The 22,646-nt window shown below is 43.1% G+C and overlaps 1 protein-coding gene across 1 annotated transcript in view; it reads left to right on the top strand.

The window, feature by feature from the left end:
• The window catches only part of ADGRF1 (adhesion G protein-coupled receptor F1), a 79,828-nt gene extending 68,653 nt beyond the window's left edge, over window positions 1-11,175 (top strand). Inside the window, exons 13-14 of the mRNA XM_030195581.1 lie at window positions 5,281-5,347; window positions 10,633-11,175. Of these exons, the coding sequence (XP_030051441.1) occupies window positions 5,281-5,347; window positions 10,633-10,667 (102 nt within the window). The 3' untranslated portion in view covers window positions 10,668-11,175. The remainder of the gene's footprint in view (window positions 1-5,280; window positions 5,348-10,632) is intronic.
• Window positions 11,176-22,646: the final 11,471 nt, after the last annotated feature.

Genomic DNA, 22,646 nt, shown 5'->3' with positions numbered 1-22,646 from the left:
AAATACCTTCCTTAAAGCTGCCCAGCCTTCAGCAAAGGTCCATAGCAGCAGAAGCAAGGAGTCAAGGGCACTTCCTTGGCCATCACCTAACTTGTTAAATTCTCCAATTGTGCCTTTCACAGCTCCTTAAGACAGTTCCTACAATGCTCTGACTGCACTCTTAAGCATTTTGTGTAGGTTATATGCAAGGCTGCTAAATGGGAAGAGTAGCCTATTGGTTAATGCAGTGGACTTTGATCCTGGGGAACTGGGTTTGATTCCCACTGCAGCAACTTGTGACTCTAGGCAAGTCACTTAACTCTCCATTGCCACAGGTACAAATAAGTACCTGTATATACCATGCAAACCGCTTTGAATATAGTTGCAAAAACCACAGAAAGACAGTATATCAAGTTCCATTCCCTTTCCCGTTACAAAATACTACTGGGACTGGGAAGAGCATCAACCAGGTTGTCTGTTTCTCACTGATACCTGGTTATCATGTGATGATGACACACATATTAATGAGTAGCAAGAAGTGTTAGTCCACTTTTAAAGGTAATCAATAGAAATAGAATAAAATAAAACATAGAAAAGAAAATAAGATGATAAAAAAGGTATCATCTTATTTTCTTTTCTATGTTTTATTTTATTCTATTACTATTGATTACACATATTGATGAAATCTGCCCACTGACACCCTGATGCTCAAAGCTTACCGTTCTTACAACGTTGATTTAGACTGGTTGTAACCGGTCTAGCGTGCACATTATTCAGTGTCTAATACACAAAGGGGTTGTGCATTGCTTTTGCCATTTGCGGTAGCAGCTACTTATAATCATATGCAAATGTATTACGAGTTCATTAACCTACTTTTTAACATTCAAAATGTTCCGGCAGGTCTGGAGCTGTCACTGCATGAGGGCAACTTATAGATGGAGCTATCTGCTTGCATTTTTTAATAGTATCTGTATATGTGTGTGAAATTTGCCATGTACGTGTATTATATGTGTGTCCATGTGCTCATATGTGTGTGTCCCATATGTATATAGAGTGGTTCAGGTGTGGCCTGTATCATTAAGAATTTTTAAAATATATCTTTGATGGTTTTTTTTCTTAGCTCTGGAATTGGAAATTTTGGTATTCCAGCTTACAGATAATACTATTACTGATACTTTGACTTGCTATGCTATGCTATATGATTTTTATATTCCGCTAAGTTCAGAAAAGATTCTAAGTGGATTACAAACAATAAATCCTTCTTCAGGAGAATGTAGAATTGCATATTATACCGCTATGGATTTACAGCCTGCTTTACTGACACAGACTACTCAGTAATTAGTGTGGATTCTTTTGGATTCATATTAGGTAAATGAGACCTTTATTAGAGGTTCTAAAATCTACAATGATTAAAATATATATACAATGATTAAGACATATACAATGATTAGCTATATATACACAATGATTAGCTATATAACTAAAAAGAAACAGTACCTATCTATAAACAATCATTACATCACTGGTCTCTACATCTAAGCAATGCTAAGAGTTCCTAGACCAGGAAAAGAAGCAATAAAACAATCATCACTGGTCCTTACATCATCCAGGCTCTTATCATCAGCTGGGGGGGGGCCATGTTCACAGCGAAAGCCAGGAGTTTCTTTGACCAGGAAACATGGTTCTCTGCGCAGTTCGTACGTTACTCAAAGATGAGCTCCCAATTTAACTGAAAGAAACTCCCCTTTTTATTAGGCTTAGAACTCATGTTCAGAGCTAAGGAAAATTACAGGATGCTTCTCTGTTTAGGTAAACAAGCCATACTATGGGAATGTGGTCACATGTTTCCTAGTCCAGGTGGCCAGTCTGAACTCGAAAACAGGCCCCATCTTTCCCTTCACATAACAAATTAATTAGAGCTGTGTCTTATTCTACATTCCAACTTATTTTCACACAATCAAAGTTAAACAATCATTTTTAAACAGAATTACTTCTAATCACAAATACAGACCCTGAGTGCACTGGTCGGTCAAGGCAGAGTTGAAAAACAATCTTTAAAATTCACTTCCACTACACAAATCTAATATATTAAAACTAAAAAAAAAACCCCATCTTTCTCATCAATTGTACATCTAAAACATTAATTACAGTTGTATATCTAATACAACTAAAAAGCATGTTTTATTCTTCTGGGAAAAGGCAAACCGCTAAGTCTCAACTTTAATTTGACAATGCAGCATTTGAGCAAGCAGTCTTGCAGAATCTGTCACAGAATACTTAAGGCAGATAGCGACCATATGGCCTATCCAGTCTACCCATCCATGCCACCTACTCTCCCTTTCACTCCCTTAGAGATCCTATGTACTTGTCCCAACCTTTCTTGCATTCAGATAGAGTTTCTGTCTCCACCAGCACCATCAAAAGGCCATTCCACAAATTCACCACTGTTTCCATAAAGAAGTATTTTCCCAAGTTACTTCTGAGTCTATCCCCTTTCATCTTCATCCTATGCCTCCTTATTCCAGAGCTTCCTTTCAATTGAAAGAGACTTGCCTCCTGTGCATTTATGCCATGCAGGTATTTAAACATCTCTATCATATCTCCCCACCTCTGCCTTTCTTCCAAAATATACATATTGAGATTTTTAATTCTTTCCCCATACGCTTTATGACGAAGACCACTGACCATTTTACTAACTTCCCTCTGAACCGACTCCATCCTGTTTATATCTTTTTAAAGGTGTGGTCTCCAGAATTGTACACAGTATTCTATATGAGGTCTCTTCAGTGTCTTATACAGGGGCAATATCACCTTCTTTTCCCTACTGGTCATTCCTTTCCCTATGCACACAAGAATTTTTCCAGGTTTCGCCGTTGCCTTTTCTACCAGTTTGGCCACCATAAGTCATCACATATGATCACACCCAAGTCCTACTCCTCTTTTGTGTGCAAAAGTTCTCCCCCCCCCCCCCCCTAAACTGTAGTGTCCCCTCAGGTTTTTCAGCTCCAATGCATGACCTTGCATTTTTTAAGCATTAAACCTTAGCTGCCAAATTCTGGAGCATTATTTAAGTTTCACTAGGTCCTTCCTCATGCTACCTACACCATCAGTGGTGTCTACCCTATTGCAAATTTTGTTGTCATCCACACAGAGGCAAACCTTACTAGACAGCCCTGCAGCAATATCGTTTACAAAAATATTAAAAAGAACCGTCCCAAGAACTGAACCTTGCGGTACACCATTGGTATCGTCCTTTTTCTTAGAGTAAGCTCCATTTATCACTATCATCTGTCACCTTCCACTCAACCAGAGGAAAAGAAGGCCACTTTAGGGCCCATACTGATGACACTCTATTTATTACTCAGCTATGTAGTACCATGTCAAAGGCTTTGGTAACATCTAAATACACCACATCTAGCGGTCTCTCTCTGGTCACCCAGTCAAAGAAATTAATCAGTTTTGTCAGACAAGACCTACCTCTAGTGAAACTGCATTGCTTTGGGTCCTGTAATCTATTGGATTCCAAAAACTACTATTCTCTGTTTTAAAAATGTTTCCATTAATTTACTTACCACAGAAGTCAGACTTACTGGCCTTTAGTTCCCAACCTCTTCTTTACTTCTGCTTTTGAGGAGTGGGACCACATCTGCCTTTCTCCAGTCCTCTGGGACCACTCCTGACTCTAGAGAAGCATTGAAAAGGTCAGCCAGCGGAGCCACAGAACTTCTCTTCAGTACCCTTGGATGTATGCCATCTGGCTCCATCGCTTTCTCTAGTTTAGCCAGCTTCTCATGAATACAGTCCTCTAAAAATTGTTCAGGGACTACCACGCCTTCATTCATATTTGTGTTTGTCTTCTGCGGTCCTGCTCCCTGTTCTTCAGCTATGAACACAGAACAGAAATAATTGTTAAGAAATTCTGCTTTATCTTTATCAACTTCTACATATTCCTCCACTTTACCATTGAGTCTCACACTGCCACTTTTGCTTTTTCTCCTGTCATTAACATATCTAAAAAAATGTATTGTCCCCACAGTTTACTGTATTATCTATTTTTTTTTCAGTTTGCATCTTTGTATACCTGTCTATTTTACCAGCATCTCTTAGCTTTTCAAAATGTTGTTGCCTGTCTTTCTCTTGTAGTTTATGAAGGCTAATCTATTTTTTCTTACCTTTTCAGCTACTACTTTAAAGATACAGAGTGGCCTTTTTTCCCCCTCTTATTCTTTCTTTTTTTTTTACCTCTATGATGTCTCCCATGCAGTATGACTGCATTCTCCTGATATCTACGGAGAACCCCTGTTACAGTTAAGCAACTATGCTAACAGGCCACACAGGGACCTGAAAAGCTGTAGAAATTGTGGCAAAAATGAAGCCTTGGACATGTACGCTAACTTGGGAACAGGTGTAAATGCTCAGGAACACATGAGTGTGTGTATGTCTTATAAAATACATGCAGAAATCGAAACTCAAGCTATGTTCCACCCCAAAGCCTGCCCTCAAACTCACCTACACTAGACTAATCTACAAGTACTAGGTGTAACTCTTTTTCTGTCTTTAGCCCATTTTACTGGAATGTCTTACCCTCAGATTTAAGGTGAGAAACTAATAGAACTCAGTTTAAGGTGGGATTAAAAAGACCCTGGGATTGAAATTTGTTCACTTATTACATTTTAAAATCTACACTGCCATGATGGAATCTTAATGGCTCCATATTACATTTTCATAAATAAATAAATATTCAAAGCAATTTAATCAAGCAGGAGAGGCTGCACCATAATTTACATTCCTGCACCTAAATTTACATGCGGAACCCTCTTATTCTATAGCTGACCGCGTAACTAATCCACACTCATACTCCACCCAAAATGCCTATGACCCTCCCATATCCATGCCCCCTTTTCCAGGATGTGTGTAAAACTTCTGAAGACAATTCTTTTTTAAAAATCCTCCTTTTTATTTAATCAGATGATATAATTGTAATTCCCGAGGTTTCTACTGGTTTTTTGTTTTATATTTTATTGTAAACTGCTTAGAACTTATGGGTCAGGTGGTATAGAAATATAATGTAATGTAATATACTGCAATATATGCATGAAAATACATTTACCCCCTGTTTACAAAGCCGTACGGCAATGCCGTCACAGGCCAATCAAAGTGAATAGGTTGTGTCAGCATTAGCGCACTGGCAGTCTCTAGTGCGGCTTTGTAAATGGCGGGGAGGGGGTTATAATCATCCCCTGGGAAAACTGACCCCTGACTGATGAAATTGTTTCAATATTTTTTTTTAATCCCATGTAGAATTCGTTACAGAATTTCTCCAGTGATCCAATGCCAAAAACATTCAGCAAAGTGTTTCACAAAAAAAGTAAGTATATATATATTTGAAGCGGGGGAATCGGAGAAACTAAACAAATTCTCTGTAACCTTGGAGGATGTAATGGGTCAGTTCAGCAAGCTGAAGAGTAGTAAATCACCGGGACCTGATGGTATTCATCCCAGAGTATTAATAGAACTAAAAAATGAACTTGCGGAGCTACTGTTAGAAATATGCAATCTGTCCCTAAAATCGAGTGTAATACCGGAAGACTGGAGGGTAGCCAATGTTACTCCGATTTTTAAGAAGGGTTCCAGAGGAGATCCGGGAAATTATAGACCGGTGAGTCTGACGTCGGTGCCGGGCAAGATGGTGGAGGCTATTATTAAGAATAAAATTGCAGAGCATATACAAAAACATGGACTGATGAGACAAAGTCAGCACGGATTTAGTGAAGGGAAGTCTTGCCTCACCAATCTAATGCATTTTTTTGAGGGGGTAAGCAAACATGTGGACAATGGGGAGCCGGTTGATATTGTATATCTGGATTTTCAGAAGGCGTTTGACAAAGTGCCGCACGAAAGACTCCTGAAGAAATTGCAGAGTCATGGAATCGGAGGTAGGGTATTATTATGGATTAAGAACTGGTTGAAAGATAGGAAGCAGAGAGTAGGATTGCGTGGCCAGTATTCTCAGTGGAGGAGGGTAGTTAGTGGGGTCCCGCAGGGGTCTGTGCTGGGTCCGTTGCTTTTTAATGTATTTATAAATGACCTAGAGATGGGAATAACTAGTGAGGTAATTAAATTCGCCGATGACACAAAATTATTCAGGGTCGTCAAGTCGCAGGAGGAATGTGAACGATTACAGGAGGACCTTGCGAGACTGGGAGAATGGGCGTGCAAGTGGCAGATGAAGTTCAATGTTGACAAGTGCAAAGTGATGCATGTGGGTAAGAGGAACCCGAATTATAGCTACGTCTTGCAAGGTTCCGCGTTAGGAGTTACGGATCAAGAAAGGGATCTGGGTGTCGTCGTCGATGATACGCTGAAACCTTCTGCTCAGTGTGCTGCTGCGGCTAGGAAAGCGAATAGAATGTTGGGTGTTATTAAGAAGGGTATGGAGTCCAGGTGTGCGGATGTTATAATGCCGTTGTATCGCTCCATGGTGCGACCGCACCTGGAGTATTGTGTTCAGTACTGGTCTCCGTATCTCAAAAAAGATATAGTAGAATTGGAAAAGGTACAGCGAAGGGCGACGAAAATGATAGTGGGGATGGGACGACTTTCCTATGAAGAGAGGCTGAGAAGGCTAGGGCTTTTCAGCTTGGAGAAGAGACGGCTGAGGGGAGATATGATAGAAGTGTATAAAATAATGAGTGGAATGGATCGGGTGGAGGTGAAGCGACTGTTCACGCTATCCAAAAATACTAGGACTAGAGGGCATGAGTTGAAGCTACAGTGTGGTAAATTTAAAACGAATCGGAGAAAATTTTTCTTCACCCAACGTGTAATTAGACTCTGGAATTCATTGCCGGAGAACGTGGTACGGGCGGTTAGCTTGACGGAGTTTAAAAAGGGGTTAGATAGATTCCTAAAGGACAAGTCCATAGACCGCTATTAAATGGACTGGAAAAATTCCTCATTTTTAGGTACAACTTGTCTGGAATGTTTTTACGTTTGGGGAGCGTGCCAGGTGCCCTTGACCTGGATTGGCCACTGTCGGTGACAGGATGCTGGGCTAGATGGACCTTTGGTCTTTCCCAGTATGGCACTACTTATGTACTTATGTACTTATGTACTTATGAACTGACAAGTAAATTTTGATTCTGCCTTCTATAGGATGAAGTAAAAACAATAGACTCAATAATCGAGACCATCTATCTAAATAATGGCAATATTATCCTGCCAAATGGTTTAGATACTACTATCTATGGATGTTCAGCGGCACTGCCCAGATCATCTCAGCACTATCTGGATTTGCTGGGACCATGAGCTAGAATGTATCTGGAAAGCAGCGATATTCAGCCTGCTCTCTGGATCAGTGGCGTAGCAAGGGTGGCTGCCACACGGGGCAGTTCGCCGCTGCGCACTCCCCCCCCCCCGGGTGCAGCATGACACCCGCCCCTCAGCGCATCACCCAAGCCCCCCCCCCCTCGGTACATCACCCAAGCCCCCCCCCCAAGTGCATTCTTGCCTGCCGTGTGCATGCCGCTGGGGGGGGTGTCAGTTCCACTGGTTCCCTGCTCCCTCTGCCCCGGAACATCCAGCGGAGCTGACACCCCCCCCCCCCCAGTGGCGTACACCCGGGGCGGACCGCCCCCACCGCCCCACCCTTGCTACGCCACTGCTCTGGATAACTGTCTACATGACTTATCCAGAGAGCTGGCCGAGTATTGCCACCTTCCAGATATTTGCAGTAGAGAACAGCACAAAGCAGACCATAGATATAGAAAAAAATACAATTTATTCAAAACGAAGCACCCAATGTAGTCACATTTCACCTCAACAGGCTGCTTCAGGGGTAGGGTTGCTAGTTCGAACATACACAATTAGAAATCAAATAATATTAATGAAATAATAAATAATCATAGAAATTAAATTAATGTAAGACTTTATTTCATTAATATTATTTCAAATATTGGTGGTTACAACTAAGCTAAAATATTTGGAACGATATGTGGTAGAAAAAGGTTGAAACAGTGAAAAATGTGTATATTAAACTAAAATGCCTAAACAAGGGTCAATGATACATAAGTCTACCAAGATCAAAAAGCTTCTAGAGAAAAGTGTTCTGTCTCATCCATTTCCCCTCATCCAGCTCAACAATTTAATACTAAAATAGAAGAGTGTGTGATTCAGCATTTCTTGCAGCAGGTATATCAGGAGTAAATGTATTGAGATCAATACACAGCAAGGCAGCAACTTGCTCAGAGATATCTGGATAAGTTGTCTGGGTATCTTTAAATGGATTTTCAGCCAGTCTGTTCATTGAAGTCAGACCACTGAATACGTGGTCCTAATTTTATAAAGGTACAATTTCCATTTCTTATTTGTGTGGTCCATTTAAATCAACAGAAGTAATGCCTGAATATTGCCATTATCGGCATAACTTTTGGCCCCACCTCCAAAAATACTCTTGTCAACCTAAATGAATGAAATATGGCAGTATATTGACTTGTACATACAACTTTTGGGCTCTTTTATTAAGCTGCATTAAGTAGCTAACATGGGTTTTACTGCCTAACATGGGAGTGGGTGGGATCTGGGCATGACATGGGCTGGCAGAGGTGTGGCCAGCTTTGACAACTAGCGCATGGGTTGTTACCATGTGTTAGCTGCAGAGGCAGACTGACCATTGGGACAACAAGGCAATGCCCAAGGGCCCACAACCAGGGCCGTGCTAACGCGGTAAGTGAGGTAAGCATGGCAGAGGGGCGCCGTCCTCTGGGGGGCGCCCCGCCGCGCCATGCTTGCCTCGCCCTCCCGCTCTCATGTCCCAACTGCCTGCCCTCTTCTCCCCCCAACAAAATCTCTTTTAAATTTACCTCCGTCCGGCTGGCAGGGCAGCGAACGGCGCAGCGTCAGTGAAGGAGGCGGCGCTCCCGACGTCTCTACTAGTCTTCCATTTGCTTAATGTCCCGCCTTCTTCTGACGTCAAGGAAATGACATCAGAAGAAGGCGGGAGATTGAGCGAGGGGAAGACTAGTAGAGACGTCGGGAGCGCCACCTCCTTCACTGACGCTGCGCCTTCGCTGCCCTGCCAGCCGGACGGAGGTAAATTTAAAAAAGATTTTGTTGAGGGGAGAAGAGGACGGGCAGTTGGGACATGGGAGCGGGAGGGCAGGGGAGAGAGGACAGCGATCATCTTCACGGGGGGGGGGGGGGGCGCCCTAACCGCTTGTCTGCGGGGGGGGGGGGGGCGGCACCCGATCCCCTGCGGGGGGAGGGGGGCGCCACCCGATCTCTTGCAGGGGGGCGCCACAGACCCTTGGCACGGCCCTGCCCGCAACAATAGAGGCCTACTGTCCCTGATCCTCCAATTAGTTTAATCACTTTTGACAGGTGGTTAGAGGCTCAGGACCCTTATTGCCCAAAGCACTGTCAATCTGCCTCTGGCTAGCTTTCATGACTACAATATTGCAGCTGAATTTACCACCACCTCAAGAGGAGGCGATATGTGTAGCTGCACTACCGACTGGTAGTACAGCACACTTTCAGTGGCGGTGTTGTGGTGCTTTTCCCCACCTTCCAAATCCCTTGCACTGATCCCCCCAGTCACACTCCTGATTCCCCCACGACACCTGAACCCTACCCTATATCCCTCAATCACTACATCACAACCCTCTGCACTCCCTAACACATCAAGCAACACCCTTCCCAACAAACCAGCCCCTGAAACACTAACCAGGAAATCCACATTGCCTGCCAGCAAAAGCCCTCTTCCTAGTCCACCTTCCCCCATCCCTGATTCCTTCTGGGACTCACCCTGGGGTTAGCATTGGTAGCCAGAGGTCCCTGGGTTGGTACTGGAATCCAAAATGGTGCAGATGACCTTGGCAGTTGTCTTGTGGTACTACTACAGTGGGACTAGCTCTGGGTCATTGGCACAATTTTGGAGTCTGGTACTGACCCAGGGTAGCAGTGAAGCAGGATTGCTACCACCTGGGACCGCTGACCACTAATGCTGACCCCCAGGGTGGGTCTTGGAGGGGGGAGGGTAGGCCTGGGGTTGAGATTTTGCTGGAAGAGGGCATGGCAGTGGGAGGGATTAGTGTGTCAGGGGGCTGGGCTGTTTGGGGGTAAGAGTTTGATTTGTCAGGGTCGGGTGCTTGATTTTGTGATGGGGGCATGTGGGAGGGTCATGATATAGTGATTGGGGAGATCAAATGCTGTGGAGGGTTCAGGTGTTTTTATCTGAGGGGATTGAGGGAAAGATGAAGAAGGGGGAGAGCACCACCTCACCAGGCCCTTTAAAATTTATTTACTTATGATTGGCCTTGTACTGCATTACATGTGTGGCAAGTAGTGCTGTTTCTGCTGTGCTATCTGCAACAGCATTTAACATAATGCCATGCAGTGCCATACGTGTCTGCCCTGTACACTAAACACAGGGCAGATACTAGACACACCCCCTTTATTCACCACAAGTTGCGGAATGTTCATTTTTGCAGTAAATGTGTGGTAACTGCAAAATGTATCACACTTTAATAAAGGTGCCCCTTTATCTTTGTGCTGGTTGAAATATTTAAAAAACCTCTTATGCTGGTTGCTCTAACGCTGTTGAATTTTGACCATTTTATTTCTAATGCTGCATTTTTAATTTTTTTTTTTTTTTAGAAAGCTGCAAAATTTCCAAAGGTGCCACCTCTTGAATTTGGACCCTGGCATCTACCGATCTACTACGAAAGACCCTAAGAAATAAATTGAACTTTTTGAATTCATGGGAGTGACTCCCTGATTTGTTTGCATTTTGCTAAATTTACACAAATTTTGTAATGAAGTGTATATGAAGAGTTTATTATTTTAAAAGACTACAGATTTTAGAGTATGAATAGTGAACTGTACATCATGATGTGTAGCATTGTGTTTATGCTGAGTGTTATTGATCAATCCACTGGGGAAGCAATGCTTTAAAACCCAGAGACTGCTCTTCCAGCTGACGTTATAGTCTTTCTTCTGATAAGGATTATGCATCTTGATATGGCAAGTGTACTGCTACCAGTTAAAAATAAGGGGAGTTGATAATCAGCAAGATTTAGGGGCCCTTTTACTATACAAGCCGTGTAGGCATGTATGCGCATCCTACGCACGTCAGTTTTGAACTTCCGCTCGGCTACTCCATGGACTGGGTGGTAATTTCATTTTTTATGCACGTCCACTAGGCGCGCTGGAAATTTTCCGGTGCATGACACTAACCAGGCGGTAATCGGCATTGTACATATGTAGACCATTACTGCCCAGTTAATGCGTGAGATTTTACCACTAGGTCAATGGGTGGCAGTAAGGTCTTAGGCCGAAAATGGATGCACGCCAATTTTTGTTTTGCCACACGTCCATTTTCGGCCCAAAATAATAAAGGTCTTTTTTGCAGACACGCTGAAAAATGGACCTGTGCATGTCCAATACACATGTCTACACCAGCCCAGGCCATTTTTCGACACACCTTAGTAAAAGGATGCCTTAACTGGGTAGGAAGTCTCCTACCTGGTTAAATCCAGCTGACTGGCTCCTGTTCTGGTATTCAGCTGCACTTAACTGAACAGTACCTCTCAATAGCAGCAGAAACTGCCACAGCACTATCCAGGTTGGTCTGGGGTTGGAGCAGAGGTGCCAGGATTTAGGACCACATAAACAGCAGTGCTAACTTGCTGGATAGCTATCTTGCTACTGGATCTGAATATCCGCAGTACCTGGAGCTGCTGATGACCTAGTGCACAGAATATGAGAGACTTCAATGATACATGGCGGGCCAAGAGAGTGCTAATTATTAGACAGAGGGGCAGGACAATCACTGATACATAATGAAGCACATTCAGATTTTCCAGTTAATGATGAAGGCACCTATTTTGGCTCTGTTTTATAAAGGTGCATACCGCCCGATATTTAAAACCATTTAACCAGTCAAGAATGGCTCCTGGCTGGTTAAATAGCACTTAACTGCCTATCTGACAATATTCAGCTGGAGATTGCCGGTTATCTCCCGCTGAATGTTTTCTGGTTAGCGCTTAGCAGATAACTGGTTATATTGTGCAACATAACCGGCTATCCGCCAATATTCAGTGCATGGCCCACTAAGTTTTGCAGCCAAATTAGGCCACCAAAATACCTGGAATATCTTTGGCCGGTTTCAACTTAACTAGCTGGCGCTGAATATCGGCTTGGCCGGTTAAATTGAAACCAGCCAAAAATAAGCTGAATATTGAATAGCAGCCACCAAAACAACCCGGCATTGACTATCTAGGCCCAGTGCTGATCATGGGAGGCAGATCGGCCAACTGCCACGGTCTGAATATCAGGCCCATAGGTACCTATCTGTCTATGAAATACTAGCCCAAATCCAGCAAAAGGAGTGAGGGAGAGGCGAGGCAGTGCTTCCTCAGTGATAGTACAACAGGGGGCCGAGGTTTTTGTTAATGTGCGTTGCAGTAAAAAATAATGGGGGGTCAATATTCAAAGTGATTTAGCCAGCCAGAAACTGCTCCTGGCTGGTTAAATTCACCTGTTCGGGGTTAACCACTAATTTTCAGTGGCACTTAATCAGTTAGCACTGAAATGAAAAATCTGGCTATTTGGGGGGTGTTCTGGGGGCAGTTAACACTTGGCCGGTTGAGTACTGATATTAAGCACTTACCCCCAGAATCTAGATAGCACGCCTAGAAATCTGCACCAAAAGCAACGCGGATTCTATAACAATGTACGTAACTCAACAAGCTTAACAAGCTAATGAGTGCTGATAACAGCACTTGACAAGCAATAACGAGCACTAATTGGCCCTGATTTTAATTTATGCACACAACTCAGTAAGAGAATTCTGTAACGAAGTGCGCTGAACTTCTAATGCACGCAGGCAAAAAGTGGCATGGTTATGGGTGGGGAAATGGGTGTTTCGTGGGCGTTCTGAAATTTACACATGTAGTTATAGAATATGGGATCAGTGTGACTAAATTTACATGCTGGGATTTACGCCACGTTTTCACTGGTGTAAGTGGATGTGCGTGGTTTTAGGCGCTGAGATATCAACTAAGCGTATTCTATAATTGGAGCCTAAATTTAGACACTAATTATAGAATAGGCTTACTAGGCAATGAATTCAGCACCAATTTTGTTTTTTAGGCGTCATATATAGAATCTCCCCCTTAACTGGCTAGGGTAACCACATAAATTGGACTGCATAAGAGTGAGTCCTATTTTTATGTGGTAACCCACAGCCAATTATGTGCTGAATATCGGACTTAACCAGCTATGCGTTACCTAACTCTAAAGCCCCCAAATTCAATGCTGGTGCCCGGCCATGGCCTGGCATTGAATTTCTGGGTTTAACACTGGCGGCAGTCAGCAAAATGCTGATCAGTGTCATCTGAATATTGGGCTCAATATGTTAAGAGCAAATAATGCATGTTTTGGCAATTAATGTGATATTTGGTTAAAAAAAAAAAAGAAGTGTTATTTCTTTATCACAGCTCAGTAAAAGCTGCTTAAATCATGCAGTGGTATTCCTTGCATTTGTATTAACACATTTTAATAAACTGGCTCCTTGGTTTTATCAAATTAAAGGGCTCTTTTACTAAGCAGCGCTAAAACCAGGCCAGCACTATCCCCAATGTGGGTTTTATCCTGCATGTTGATGCCACTTCTAACGTGGTGATAAAATGGCCCTATTTCCATTATTCCTATTAATGGCCATTAGCAAGTGAGGACTTACCAACACCGATTTTCTAGGTCATAAGGGCTCACGCACTAACGTGTGGCAATATAGTTCTGCTAACCAATTAGCACAGAATGCACCTACTCTCTGCCCCTAGACATACCCCCAATGCTAAAAAATTAAACCTATTTTTTAGTACGTGGGTAGCACGTGCCAATCCCAAAACTACAGTGGGATGTCTGAGGGACCCTTTTACTAAGGTGCATAGGCACCTACGCGCATCCAACGCATGTCAATTTGAAACTACTGCCCGGCTACCATGTGCCCCGGGCGTTAATTCCATTTTTTACGTGCGTCCGATACGTGCCTCCAAAAATATTTTTATTTTCTACCACATGGCGCTAACCAGGTGGTAATCAGCAGTGTATGCGCACTGACAATTACCGCCCGGTTAATGCTTGAGACCTTAACGCTAAGTCAGTGGGTGATGGTAAGGTCTCAGGCCCAAAATGGATGCGCACAATTTTTATTTTGCCGTACATCCATTTTCTGCCAAAAGAAAAGGCTTTTTTTGCAGGTGCTCTGAAAAATGGATCAGCGCGTGTCCAATACATGCACCTACAACAGCGCAGGTAATTTTTCTGCACACCTTAGTAAAAGGATCCCTAAGTGTGCCCCGCGATAAGCACGCATTACTGCTTACCGCAACTTAGCGAAAGGAACCCTAAATCAATAAGTGCTCTATAAGGATGAAAAGGTTTTTGCCTGTACAGCAGTCATATTTATTTTCAAATATTTTAATTTTAATATGTATACTTTGATATTATTTTCTGACTCTGGTGTACTATTACACAGTATTTTTGGATCAATTTGTGTAAATATACTATTGTATACTGTAGAATCATCTTAATTTAGTTATTCATATGTATAGTTTATCATTATTTTATGATTATAATATATGATATTAAAAGTATGCTTATTTAAATTTTTTTGTATAACTGTTTTTTTTTAATTATTGTCATTTTATCCTTATTTCTTTTACTGCCCCACAGCTATCTTGACAACCATGAGTTTTGTTCTCTAGCTGAGGGCAGGAAAGGAAATCTCCTTTGATTCTGAATACTTCGCTGGCCAGTTATCATAAAGGGATCAGTTTTCAAAAGGGTTAACTAGCTAACTGTGGAATGTAGGGGGAGTGGCAAACATCTACCCTGTATTTACATATAGGGCGGGCATGGGTGCATCTGACCTATTTGCTGCGGCATGTAACGTGGGCCCCAGGGCACACCTACAAACAAAGAGGGAAATTCTATAATAGAATGCCTTGAATTAGTCATCCAGAGGGCACGCGGTAGAAGTCTCTTCATTAAAGGAATGCAGTACCTATGCTCCTTTATAGAACATAGAATAGAAAAAAAAAACATAACTCCTATACATAACTCCTCTTCTCTATACCATATAGCTGAGGGGCCAAGTGCAGATATATAGATGGGGATGTTGTATATTGAGCTTAGGGGTCAGGGATCAGATGTGATCATTACCCTAGACATATAGAGATATACAGAGCTACATTTATTTTCCCCGGAATGCCCCACAGAAGAATGTACTTTGGTTTGAAATGACATGAAAATATTAATGATATTCATTTTGTTTGGTATTGTTTCCAAAATAACTTTTATTTTTGTTCATTTTTCTATGATAACACATGCTAAAAGGACAAAAAAAATTTAAAATATAAATCAACTCATTTCAAGCAAAATTAATAATGAAACAAAAGATTTTTCCCTTCAGTCCCCTTGCTGTAAAGACCTTAATACTCAGAAGAGACCAAGCAACTATGATTCTCATAGGTCATTACTTTCCACGGTATATTTGGATTCCACTTCCTCAAGGAGCTGTCCATCAGAAGTCAGATCATCAGCCTGCAGCCAAATCTGTATTCTTATGATAATGATGGTGGTTATGATGACTTTGAAGTTCCATTGACTCTTCTTAATTCTTTAGCCTTTTTTAGCAGCATGCCTCTATCAATCGTAACTCACATTTTATGAATGCGAAGTAGATGCTTTTTAACTTTCTTGATTTGTTGTGGTTTTGTAAGGAGGTACTGTATGTCTCACATTGTTCTAGTAGTACATGATAATAACAGGGTAGTGGTAAGCAGTGTTAGCTTGCACACATAAGTTGAACACTAAACTCAACAAGTTCAGCAAATATAGGGGCCATTTTACTAAGCCACGGTAGATACTACCGCATGCCTACTGTGTGCCAAAAAGTACTGCAATGGGATGCGCTGAGGCATCCCGTGGTAGTGTGCCAATCAGTGCGTGCTGATCCCACGCTAAAAAAAACAACAACCCATAACTCCTATACATAACTCTCTTCTCTATGATTCCCAATGTGTCGAGAACACATGAACCTTATCCGACTACATTGACTCCTTGTATTTGTTTCTCTACCGGAGATGGTGAACGCCTCTACGGTGCAATGTGAGCCACATTGAGCCTGCAAATAGGTGGGAAAATGTGGGATACAAATGTAACAAATATATATATTTTACAAGGGGAGTACATGCAAGTGCTAATAAAGCAGCAGATGCCAAAGTATGCACCTCTCACTCACCCTCTACAACCCAGAATGCAGTCACTAACCCAATCTCCCCCCAACAACCAAGAAACCCATTCTTGTTCACCTGATTCCCCTCCACAAGAGGCCAGACCTCCATAATATTTAAACCCAACCCAACTCTTACTTGGAATCTCCCTGTTGCCTATTCGGAGGAAGAACTGATCTCCTATTATTCCTATTCCGTTGGCAACTTGGTTCAAAATGGCACTAGTCAACCACTAGTGACAGTCTCATGTTACTATTTTTCCCATATGCATCTTTTTAAAATGACTGCTCTGGCATAACACACCAGCAAATACCTTTATATTTTCTGATGTCCTTTTGTAAAATAGTGAGGGAACTGAAAATGTCCTGACCTGGACAACTTAATTCCCACTCCAAGTTCTATGTAAGATGGGGCTTCACATCTAGGGAAATTAATAATAGGTCTAGGAGCTTTGATTGAAGATCATGGGAGGAAGCCTGGAGGTAAAAACAGTACCTTGAGGCATCAAAAGGAGAATAGGGCAGTGTTAATTGAAGCAATGTCATAGAAGATACCAAGAGAGGCTAAAGTGGCACTAACACAACAGAGACCAAGACATCAAAAGAGGCAAGGCCAGATTTAGTCATAGTAAAACTAAATATGTGCCTAGAGCCCTAACATTTGGAACATTTGGCCCTGTTGGATATGCTAATTCAGTGGTTCCCAATGAGGGTGATCACCAGTGTCATCAGACTGTCTATTGCCCTCCAGCCAGCATGACGAATCAGTGAACAGCACTCCTTAACTAATGCTGCCTCCTCCTCTGCCAGTTTTTCTCTGCAGTCACAACCACGTGGTCCGTAGTCCCATAAGACTCACCGACCCCACGCAGAAACTGACTGCAGAAGAAAGCCAACAGATAAGCATGAAGAGGAGGCTGCAACAGGAGATCAAGCACAAGGAGATCAGGTGTGGGATACAAGAGTGATTATATTGAGGGTAAGGGATAAGGTGGCTTAGAAATGTTTTTGTATTATGGAGCCCAATGTGTTTATTTGTCTAGAGCCTACCAAAAGGGCAGGACATTAGGAGCAATGGTATGTACTGCAACATTGATTAGCTAGTTCTTTAAAAATGTATCACAAGCCCCAGATTATTTTCTTTAGGAATAATAAAACTCTTCTTAATGCAGTAAATATATCTATAAGACATATTATATTCTCTCGGCATAACTGTACTATTGTGTCTGAGCATGCAACCAAACCACTCATCTATTCTCTTATCACAACTCGCTTAGACTACTACAATCTGCTCTTTGTGAATCTCCCAATGAACCATCTTTCTCTGCTATAATCGACTCCTTCAGTATGTCTGTGCTCCGTCTAAGATGTGTGGGAGTCTTTCATCTACAGTCCTGCCAGTGTGTGTGTGTACGTGGGGGGAGGGGTGCTGTTTCACTATCACATTTTCAAAAGTGAGGGACAGGCAAGCTCTGCAGGACTCCAGGGAACCTGCCTGTTTGTTGCAATTGAAAACATAATATTGAAGCACTATCCCCACCCCCACCCACACCCACACACACACTGGCAGTATATAAAATAATGAGTGGAGTGGAACAGGTGGATGTGAAGCGTCTGTTCACGCTTTCCAAAAATACTAGGACTAGGGGGCATATGATGAAACTACAGTGTAGTACATTTAAAACAAATCGGAGAAAATATTTCTTCACCCAACGCATAATTAAACTCTGGAATTCGTTGCTGGAGAACATGGTGAAGCTGGTTAGCTTAGCAAAGTTTAAAAAGGGGTTAGATGGTTTCCTAAAGAACAAGTCCATAAACCACTACTAAATGGACTTGGGAAAAATCCACAATTCCAGGAATAACATGTATAGAATGTTTGTATGTTTGGTAGGCTCGTCAGGTGCCCTTGGCCTGGATTGGCCGCTGTCGTGGACAGGATGCTGGGCTCGATGGACCCTTGGTCTTTTCCCAGTGTTTTACTTATGTACTTACGTACTTATGTAATGCAATTGGAGAACAGTTCGGTATGAACATGGATTCCCATCTGTTTCCATATACAGTTTAAGCTTCTCTTAATCACCTAGAAGTACATTTACCCTATAGCTCCCCATTACTTCTGTTTCCTTATTTCTTCCAGCATCCTTCCTCAATTCCATGAACTTAATTTCATTGGGGAAGTGTCTCTCTTATTTGTGTCCTTCAATTACAACTTCTGGCTCCTTATTTTCCATCTTGCTGTGCCATATGCCTAGAATAGATTTTCAGAATCAATGTATCATGCTCCCTCTGTGACAACATTCAGGTTCAGACTAAAAACTCACATTTTAAATCTTAACTATTAGAAAAACATTTTCTGTACACTCTTGTTTGTCGTGTATGTTTGCCCTCAGTAGACTGTAAGCATCCCACAAGCAGGGACTTTCTTGGCACTTTAGAAATAACTAGTAGCAACGAAATTATAAATACTCCTGCCATTATTCAATGCTATTTAACGGCCAGGATTGGTTCCTGGCCAATTAAATAACACTTAACCAGCCATTTAACCAGCTAAGTGCTAATATTCAGCATGAGATAGCTGGTTATCTCTGCTCAATATTACCGCTTAGTGCATAGCGGCTAAGGAGCTATATCGCACAATATTACTGTCTACCTGTGAATATTCAGCAGATCGCTAAGTTCAGTGGCCAAATTGGGCCGCCCGAATAGCAGGCCTATCTTTGGCTGTTATAAACTTAATCGGCCAATGCTGAATATTGACTTAGCTGGATAAGTTTAAACTGGCCAAAAACAAATTTTAAAAAAGGATATTCAATGCCAGAAATTGCTCGTCATTGAATATCCAAGCTCAGCGCTGATCATTTTATTTATTTAATAGGATTTATTTACCACCTTTTTGAAGGAATTCACTCAAGGCGGTGTACAGTAAGAATAGATCAAACATGAGCAATAGGCAATTACAGCAGTAAAAATATTCAAGTAACAATACAAAGTATGGCATAGACTACTACTTACGTCAACACAATATGTAATAGAATATTATAATTAATAGTGAAGGGTAAGGCAAAGATGTAACATATAGATAGGTAAGAGAGTAAGAAGAGTTAGAAAGTAAGGTGACTGATTTAAAGAAAGTGGCACATGAGGTCAAGAGAGATGGATAAATATTATCTCAGCTAGGGTAGGAGTGGGTAAACATGTTCTGCTGCAGTATGTGCAGCCCGAGTCACTCCTTGTGTGTGTGAGTGAGACTTACATGTTAGTTACTTCCACCATTAGAGGCCTGGTTGAAGATCCAAGCTTTCACCTGCTTCCTGTACAGATAGTCTTGTGTTAAGTGGAGCCTTTCAGGCAGTGCATTCCAGAGTGTGGGGTATCATAGCATTTAATGTCTTTTAGAGAGGGTGTGGTTAGTGATAGTCCTTGAGAGCACCTTAATGTCCTTGGTGGTGTGTGTAGGATCATCATATTCTTCAGGTACTCAGCAGGGGCATAGCTACGGGTGGGCCTGGGTGGGCCCAGGCCCACCCAATTTCAGCTCAGGCCCGCCCACCCAGCTGATCTCTCCAGACTCGCAGGTTCGAACTGGCGAGCGGTGGCACTAAAGCATAAAGCAGCCAAGCTCTTCGATGCCGTCCTTCGCTTCCAGGCTACCTAGTAACATCGCGTCACGCGATTCGCGTAAGGCTGCATTCTTCTTCCACCGCTTCTGACGCAACTTCCGGGCGGGACGAGTTCACATCACGACGCGTTGAGGAAGGCTGTGGTGGGGTTGAATCCCTGAAGGAAGCGGTTTAGTTAGTGCTGGGACGGGGACGGGGATGGCGATGTAATCAAATTAGAGGGACCGCTGGGAGGGAGAGGGACACACGCTGCATTGGTGGGGGGTGGGGGGGGAGAGACTAGCTAGACTGGAGGAGAGAAGGAGAAGTAAGAGGGAGAGACTGAGAGTGACTGTACTGGAGGAAAGGAAGAGAGAGGGATGTGGGGGTCGGGGAGAGAGAGAGAGACAGTCTGAGATTGACTGGAGGAGAAGAAGAGGGGGAAAACACTGGAGGGGAGAGCTGGAGGGGAGGGAGAGAAAGTGGAAAAGTGCAGGGGAGAGCCAGGGACATGGAAGAGAGCAGGGAAGAGCTAGAGAGAGATGGGGAGAGAAAGAGGGGCGATGGAAAAGAGCAGGGGAGAGCCAGGGACGTGGAAAAGAGCAGGGGAGAGCCAGAGAGAAGATGCTGGATGGAAGAGGGGTACAGAGAGAGAGATGAGTGAAAAGATGGGGAGAGAAAGAGGGGTCATGGGCAGGAGAGAGAGAGAAACTGCTGGGGAGAAACTGGGGGAGACCCTAGCTGTCAGACGGAGAAATGCAGAATGAAAGGAGGGAGAAAGAGGGAAAATGCTGGAAGGAAGGGGCAGAAAGAGGGAAGACACTGGACAGAAGGGTAGGGAGGGAAAGAGGAAAGACACTGGAAGGATGGGGAGAGAGGACATGCTGAATGGAAAAGGGTTCAGAGAGAGAGAACTGTTTAGAAGGAAGGGGAGTTAGAGGGAGACAACGGACGGAAGGATTGGGAGAGGGTAATGGGTAGAAGGATGGCGAGAGAAAGAAGGATGACACTGGATGGAAGGGTAGAAGAGAAAGAGGGAAGGTGCTGGACATGGATGGAGGGGAGGGAAGAGAAGAAATCTGGACATGGAGTGGACGGCAGGGAAGAGAGGAGAAATGTTGGACAAGGATGGAGGAAAGGAAAGACAAAGGAAGGAGACGCACACGGATGGAGTGGAAGGGAGAGAGGAGGAATGCTTGACATGGATGGAGGGGGGGGAAGACAGAGGAAGTACATGCACATGGATGGAGGGGAGGGGAGAAATGCTGGATATGGATGGATAGATGGATGGAGGGCAGGGGAGTTGCTGGACATAGATGGAGGGAAGGGCAGTGGAGAGAGGATGGTTGCTGGACATGGGTGGATGGAGGGGAGGGCAGGGAGAGAATTGTTGGACATGGATGGAGGGGAAGGAAGACAGAGGAAGGAGATGCACATGGATGGAGGGGAAGGGAGAGAGAAGAAATGCTGACATGGATGGAGGGGAGGGAAGAGAGAGGAAGGAGGTGATATGAGGGAAAAGAAAGGAGAAAAACTGCACATGGATGGAGAAAGTAGGCAGAAGCTGGATCCACTGGACAGTCAAGTCTGCGGAGGACCCAGCTTTTACTTGGATGTAGAGCAAGAAATGAAGGAGAAAGGAGGAAAGTAAAGAAATAAATGGAAAGGAAGCCCTGGAAACGGAGTTAAGAGGACAGATAGCAGCAGAATCAGATACTGGGCCAGCATGATGAGAAAAACAAAGTCACCAGACAACAAAGGTAGAAAAAATCATTTTATTTTCATTATAGTGTTTGGAATATGTCCACTTTGAGAATCAGGTGCTCAACATTAAAAGTTTATATTTATTTATTTATTTACTTGTTTATGGCATATTATCCCACATTAAACATGAATTAGATTGGAACCTGGGATCATTTAATTTTATTTTTCCTGGAGAGAGTAATGCATTGCCTCCCCCCCTCCCAGGCTCTCTCCCCGGCTACAGCCAGTTCTGCAATTTTGAGGAGGGGGGGCGCAGAGGTGGACCGGGGAGAGAGCCTGTTGTTAAACATTTACCAGCAAACCACTGTCTAGTGCCCACCCATCCAACCTGTTGGCCCACCCAAAAATTGACTTCTGGCTACGCCACTGGTACTCAGGGCCATTTCCATTTAGGGCCTTGGACTGAGCTGGCCTGCCTCCCACGGGCTGAATATCGGGTGGACTGTCTTTAACTCAAACCAATAAAGGAGGGAAAGAAAAATGAGGTGAGTGTATGCTGTCTTCCATTCTAGTCACCGGACAGCTTTACATCATCTTTGCCTGCAGTGGTCTCACTATGCAGTTTGTGCTGATTCTCAAAGTACTGAGAAATATGGGAGGAGAGGCAGTAACATTAACACCCTGCAGAACTGGGGCCTCATTGTAGAAAGCTGTGTGTTAGAATAGTGTTGAGCTAAGTTCTAGCATTCTGTTTGCTAACATACCCAAACATATTTTATACCCTATCGAATTAACTAATATCATACAAATTACTGCTACATTAAAAAATGTGCATTAACAGAAAAAAAACAGTGCACATCGTTGCAGTAAGATGTAGCCATTTTCTGTATTAGGAGTAAAACATTTCCCTTCAAGTCAGTGAATGAGCAGGGATTGGCTCACACACTGACAGAAAGGGAAATATAAAACAAATCAGGCTTGAATTTTCAGACTCCCCCCCCCCCCCCCCCTCACAAAATTTCCCTGGTAGCCAAGTAGGCTGCAGACCATCAACATTCCTCGCCCCT

This window comes from Microcaecilia unicolor, chromosome 3 (genome assembly GCF_901765095.1).
Source record: "Microcaecilia unicolor chromosome 3, aMicUni1.1, whole genome shotgun sequence".
NCBI classification, from domain to species: Eukaryota; Metazoa; Chordata; class Amphibia; order Gymnophiona; family Siphonopidae; genus Microcaecilia; species Microcaecilia unicolor.
The sequence above is the reverse complement of the archived record's forward strand: the minus strand, read 5'-3'. Positions and strand labels throughout refer to the sequence as shown.